At 31.9% G+C, this 6,839-nt stretch overlaps 1 protein-coding gene across 1 annotated transcript; it reads right to left on the bottom strand.

Moving 5' to 3' along the window:
• LOC143542258 (uncharacterized) lies at positions 1-1,732 on the bottom strand. Its single transcript, XM_077034891.1, has 2 exons — positions 1,539-1,732; positions 1-538 (listed from the first exon to the last, which is right to left on the bottom strand). The coding sequence occupies exons 1-2, from the start codon at positions 1,591-1,593 to the stop codon at positions 114-116; spliced, it is 480 nt and encodes a 159-aa protein (XP_076891006.1). The 5' UTR covers positions 1,594-1,732; the 3' UTR covers positions 1-113.
• Positions 1,733-6,839: the final 5,107 nt, after the last annotated feature.

Below are 6,839 nucleotides of genomic sequence, written 5' to 3'. Positions count from 1 at the left end.
ATATTTATTGCAGTGCCAAGATTTATTCCAATAGCCAAATATTACAATCCAAAGTTCCAAACAAACACAACAACATTACAACAATATCAACTTTTAAAATCCTTACTTAAAGATCAAGCAACAACAGGTTCAGCCGGCTTTTCAGCTTCGGAAGATGGTGCTGGAGCAACATGTTCCACAGGCTTTTCAGCCTCAGAAGATGGTGCAGCCACAGGTTCAATCGGTTTTCCAGCTCCACAAGATGGTGCAGCCACAGGCTCAACCGGTTTTGCAGCTCCACAAGATGGTGCAGCCACCGGTTCAACTGGTTTTCCCGCACCACAAGATGGTGCAGCCACAGTCTCCACCGCTTCACCAGCTGGTGCAACCACGGGTTCCACTGTCTTTTTTGGTCCACAACAACATGAAGACGCTTCTTTTGGCCAAAACTCGGTTTTCTTTCCGGTCTTCGAAACAGTTTGCAAAACGGCATCTGGCTCTACGTTTCCTTTCACCGTTACCTTTTTTTGCTCGAGATCAATATCAAAAGTTTCGACACCTAATCAACATTATTTTTTAACATAATCCATGTGTCAAATACTTCTTGCCTTGATAGAACTTAATATATGAACATGCCAAAAAATAGGCATCACCCACATATCTATTTTTACTCGTGTATATTCATTTGTTACCACAAGAACAGTTAAAAGCCATGTGATATGTAACATAGGTTTTCACATGACACCTAGTTGGTAAAAAAAAAAGATCAAAATGCTCAAAACTATTGACACTTATCAATTTTAACTAGTTAATTAGATTCATTACCTTGAATTTGTTTTTTTTTTTTTAAATTGGTTACCTATAATGTAGTTTCTATAAATTTTAATGATATAAAAAAGAAACCATCTAAAGCAGGTTATACTTTTTTTATTGCACTTACCAGCTCTAAGAATTGCTATAAGTGGAACTTATATTCTTTGAAAAGTTATTCCAATAAAAAAGCTAAACTTTTGTGGTTCATCCAACCCAGAACTTTTGTGGTGGAAAACATGATCACACGATTCGATTCTACTCAGTAAACGGTATCATATTCGTATGCTAACGAATTTCTATCGAAAAGTAACTCCATGCACCGATCAAAAAGCAATGCCATACTAGTCCCTAAGTCCCAGACTCAATACCTTCTGGTTCTGGCTTTAAATCTTGACTTATCTATAAGTATACCAAAATAAGCTAAAACATGAGTACAGATGCTACTAATTAATCTAGTCTAAAGATGTATAATTATTCTTTAGTCATTTTAAACATATTAAAGTTATCTACATGACTAAATCATTGGTATTTTAAGTTAGATGCATAGTTATTTTATAATCATTTTAAACATATTAAATTAGTTATCTCTACATGACTAAATTCATTGTTATATAAAGTTAGATGCATAATTATTCTTTAATCATTTAAACATATTAAATTAGTTATCCACATGACTTAATTCATTGTTTTACAAAAAAATTTCTAAAACTCTAAAATCATAGAAAGATAAAGTACAAATAACAAACCTTCCATGTTAGTAAGAACCCGCTTGACAGCACCCGCGCAACCTCCACATGACATGGCCACTTTGAGAACAACGGTCTAAGTTATATCGCGATACAAATCATTTTGTAAGTTATATTTGTCTGCATGAAAATATTGGTACAAGTAACAGAAAAATAATTATGATATTGAGAGAAGTAAGTACCTGAGACATTGTTGAGTTACTTTGTATGTTGAGTTTAGGACTTAAAAAATTTGTGGCAAATTTATGGGTTGAAATAGTGGGAAAAAGGAGGATTCGATTTTACGTTTTAGTTTGGAGTCTGAATCAGCGTTTTTGTTGGGTGGTATCAGATCCCACGAACTTTGAAGAAGTGATAACTCTTTTTTAATTAATAAATAAAAGCAATTTTAATTAATTTTACAAATAATTTATAATTTTTTCTCTTTATTATATCTTGCTTTGTTTTATGTCTTTGTTAAACATAATAATAGACAGACATATTTTTTAGTCATAGACATATAAATTGTCCCGAAAGATATGGTGTGGTTCTAAAATGTCTCCCCTTTATCCTATAAGTGAAGGGTTTAAATCCTGTAAAGTACAGATACCTCGTTGATTAATAGAAATATGTTGGCTTGTTGTTCAAAAAGAGAAGAGTAAAGTGTCATTTTCGTCTTTTTGGTTTGGCAAATAATGCGAATTAAGTCCAAAAAGTTTATTTTTTGCATACGGACTCTCCACGTTTCTCAATTCTTGCCAATTACATCCAAATCACTAACCTCGTTAAATTTAATCGTTAAGTCAGGGGTAGACATGTCTTTTCATTATTTCTTTATTATATGACTAAAGTGTCCAAATCGTCCCTGAGGTTTGATCATATTTGCGAATTTCGTCCAAAAATATTTTTTTCACAAGTAGACCCTCGATTTTTCCCAACCATAGACAATTTGTCCAAATTGTTAACTCGGTCTAAATTCAACGTTAACTTATGGGTGTTACTGTCCTTTTACATGTTTGTTTACATTATTGTTATTATGTATTTGTTTAATGACATATATTAGAGATGACCTTGGTTACGTACCGGTACTGAAAATCCGGATCCCGAAAATCGCAAATTTTAGGTACCGGTACCGAAATGTTCGGTTCGGTACCGGTATGGTACCGATATTTGAGGTAAAATTCGGGAAATACCGATACCGTACCGTACTGGTCCCGAAAACTCGAAACCTTGGTACCGATTCGGTACCGACGGTACCAAATCGGTACCGATTTTGCTCATCCCTAACATGTATAACATTTCACGATTCCTATGTTTAAATCCAATATATTATCCGTTTGTTTATTCTTCTTTATTTTTAGTCATATAAGGGGTTTAGCTCGGCGTAATAATAATAACAATGTAAACAAATATGTAAAAGGACAGTAACACACCTGAGTTAACGTTGAATTTAGACCGAGTTAACAATTTGGACGAAATTGGCAAGGGTTGGGAAAAATCGAGGGTCTACTTGCGAAAAAAAATATTTTTGGACAAAAAATTCGCAAATATGACCAAACCTCAGGGACGATTTTGGCACTTTACTCATATAATAAAGAAATAGTGAAAAGACATATCTACCCCTGACTTAACGATTAAATTTAATAATGTTAATGATTTGGATGTAATTGGCAAGAATTAGAAAACGTGGAGGGTCCATATGCAAAAAATAAATTTTTTGGACTAAATTCGTATTGTTTGCCAAACCAGAAGGACGAAAATGACACTTTATTCGGAAGTGAAAGATAAATTATTTTCTTTTGAGTGTTATACTTTCATTTATATTGAAAACACACATGTACTTTTGGAAATGTTATAGAACGGTAGCGAAAAAAAAAATGCAAATATTTAAGCTGTCTACTTATAGAAGTTATTTACAAGGGGTGACACTTTAAGGTAAATTTTGTTTGGTGAAACTTCTATAGGAATTAAGGTAAATCATATAAATTGTTCATTTGATTGTATATGACAATAAAAAACGATAACTAACCTTTTCCAAGTCTAATAGTATAGCAAAATATTATGAAAATTTGTTTTGAGATACGTTGAGGATCTCAAAAAACCGTTAATGGATCAGCTATAACTAACACAATAGATGAATGGGCCCAATTGGGATTATTACGCAAATTCCCCCCTATAGCCCTATAGGGATGAGAAAATGATGCGGGTACTGGTACCGAATCGATTATTTAAATATTTGTAAGCGATAACGATATTTTAAAAAAATCCAGATTGAAAATTCATGATCAGTATTGGTCAGTATCGGTACTAGCATTTATCATTTTTTTTGCATATGGTATCAGTACCGAACCAAGAATTTTAAAGTTACAAGGCCCGTGACCTTCTTCTCACCCTTTTTGAGGGATTCCATCTTCACAAGCATTAACCCTCATTATTTTTGGGCGACTTCATCTTAGCAAACGTTTTGATACCATTGGACACAAGGTTTTGGTGATTGGAAATAGTTATACCAGCATTTAAGCAAATGTTATTTTATTTTATTTTTGGATTTTTGTAAAGCTTTCGAAAAATTGACATTAAATTTGTGTGTGTATATATATATTATTTTTAATATATATAAATGAAACTTTTAAAATCTCTTTGGTTGCTCCCTATATTCTTTCAAGTCACCAGATTGTTTTATATGTAAATGGAGGTTTCTCATGTAATTGACCCGAATTCACGGGTATTGGTCTCATCAAACCCAGATAGCCCTTAAACGGATTATAGCATCTCATTAAATTAAATTAATCTCACCAAATATTTGTTATGAAAATCCTATAAAAATAGGGATATACTAAAAAATAATATTCATTATTTTTTAAAAATGATATTATTTATAATTAAGAAACAATTTTATAGTAAAAAAAATAAGCGGGTCATAGGTATCACCAAACCCATATGGCTTTTAAACCAGATTATAACACCTCATTTATCTGTGAAACATTTTCATCATCAAACCCTAAGTATATTATTAATTTCCTTACAATAAATAAAATTAAAATCCAAAAAAATATATAAATTTTATAAACAAATAACGTAAAACAACCCTCGTAATACAGGGGATAAAATCTAGTATATATATAAATTAAATAAAAATGGCTATAAATCCGAAAGGACGTAATATAATAATAGAAAAAATATATATACACATGTATTTGTTTAATAAAGTAAAAATAACGGATGGTAATATAAAAGAATGTGACATATACAGTCACACACAATCACATATCTAATGGAATATGATTGTTATTTACATTATACACTAAGAAAGTAAGAAATCCTTGTCATTCGCTTTTTATATATCATCAAAATTCTAATGGACTTTTAATGTAACATAAACTTGTTAATCCTCAAAAGTTGAGTTTTGACAAATTGAAAATCCATGTTAAACCATCACAGCTTAAGATGGACTTGATGAGGTGTTGATTCAAGAGTTGATGGATTTTTATTTTGATTTGTTTAACAAAGGAAAGCAGAGCAAAAAAATACCAAACTTTAAACGGGCATAACTTAAGCTGCAGTTGACCGAAAGGTCTCAACGTGCCATTTAGAGGTCCAAATTCGTTAATCAAAAGTTTCCTCAAATTTTGCATGCTTCAACTCCTTTCCGTATTTAACATAAACACACAAATAATAATTTACGTTTTTACTTACAGTCTCAGTTTAAATATTTACGAGCCAGTTTGTAATTTTGAAAATTTGACAAAACCGGTCAAAATTTAGAAAACCTCCTTATGTATTGTTTATCTCATTTGGTTTTCAATCAAATTTCTTTGAGAAATCTTCTCTATTATATTTTGCGCTTTCATTGCATATAAGTATCCATCACACAATTAATTTCTATTAAGTTAGATCACGTTCTTATTAGGCTATGATGTGCACATTCACGCTCGTTAACTCCACGTAGAACCACATCACCTAGTTTACTTCATCACTCCACCTCATCCTAAGAAAATTGTTTAACCCCCTTTAGCTCTAGTTGTTTAATGTAAAATTAATTCTTAAATTATTGTATGTGTGTAGAGGTTTTTAAAGCCTATTAACATTTTAATTCACATTGCATTTAATGTCCCTTAACCCAGGAAGCGAGCAGTATGCCACACGTTAGTCCTTGCCAACCCAGCTTTAACGCTCTGCGTACTAAGGTATACCTATAGGTCTTAGTCCACGTATTAAGGTATACCCATAGTTCTTAGTCCGGAGATTAAACTCATCAATTTCAGATCACCAATATAGACTTGAAATCAATTTGTAGCAATTTAAAACAAAGATACAAGTTAGGTAGGTTGAGTAATAATGGACTTAAAAACACAAAACAACAACGTACATAGGTTTTAGCGGTACAAAACTACATATCTATACTATATATAATGCATGAAACATAGGTAAATTAAGACGTCTACTTTTTAAGTAATTTACAAGTCGTAAAGTATAAGATACACCTTCTAGAGCATGTAAGGTAGGGACAAACTTGTTCATTATAAAATATATGCATAGAAATAGTAACAACATTGTCCTCTCAACTTTACTCAACTTTTGTAAATTTAAGAAATTTACAACTTTGAACCTTCAACTTACTCATGTATTACTTTTGATTTTAATTGTAAACCAACTTTCCACCAATGATTTTCTAACGGCCACTTTTTCATACGCTAATATATTTTTTTAAAAATTGCACCATAAAAATGAGCATTTTATTGTCTTTAATTTGGGTATGGTATTGTTATAGTTTTGTTTTCAATTAAAAAAATTAACACGTTAAGTATAGCATTCACAATTCGGTTTTAACGGTTTTCAAGTTAAACTATGAGCCAAACCGTTGGTTCGATTTTTTTATCATTTAAAACTGAAGCTGAACTGTTGAATATTTAAACTGAATCGTTACTAACGGTTTGGTTTCACGCATTGAGCTTCAATAATAAGTTTACAGTCGTGTCTGGTTTTATATGGCCGATTTTCGATATAAATCGTAAACCAAATTGTTTGCTATGGTTTGAATATTCGAAAACCGGCTGACCAAAAGTGGTGATTGGTTTAAACGTTTTCAAGGTTTAAAACGAACATTGAACATCCATAATTGTTACATGATTATTAGGTTTTTTTTATCTCGTCGCATCACGCGGGCACCTTTTTAATGTACTGCAATGGCTTTCTATATCCCTTGTCTTACAATGCACGCGAGATATATGCATGTGATATGGTCTTTTTGGACCCATGTCCCACTAAACTAACTTGTGCTCCATGCGTGGACGATAAGATACACCACACCAATACAAATCT

The sequence above is a fragment of the Bidens hawaiensis genome, unplaced genomic scaffold (assembly GCF_021521415.1).
Source record: "Bidens hawaiensis isolate Kalapana, Puna unplaced genomic scaffold, B.hawaiensis_p1.1 tig00012813_1, whole genome shotgun sequence".
Classification (NCBI taxonomy): Eukaryota; Viridiplantae; Streptophyta; class Magnoliopsida; order Asterales; family Asteraceae; genus Bidens; species Bidens hawaiensis.
The sequence above is the reverse complement of the archived record's forward strand: the minus strand, read 5'-3'. Positions and strand labels throughout refer to the sequence as shown.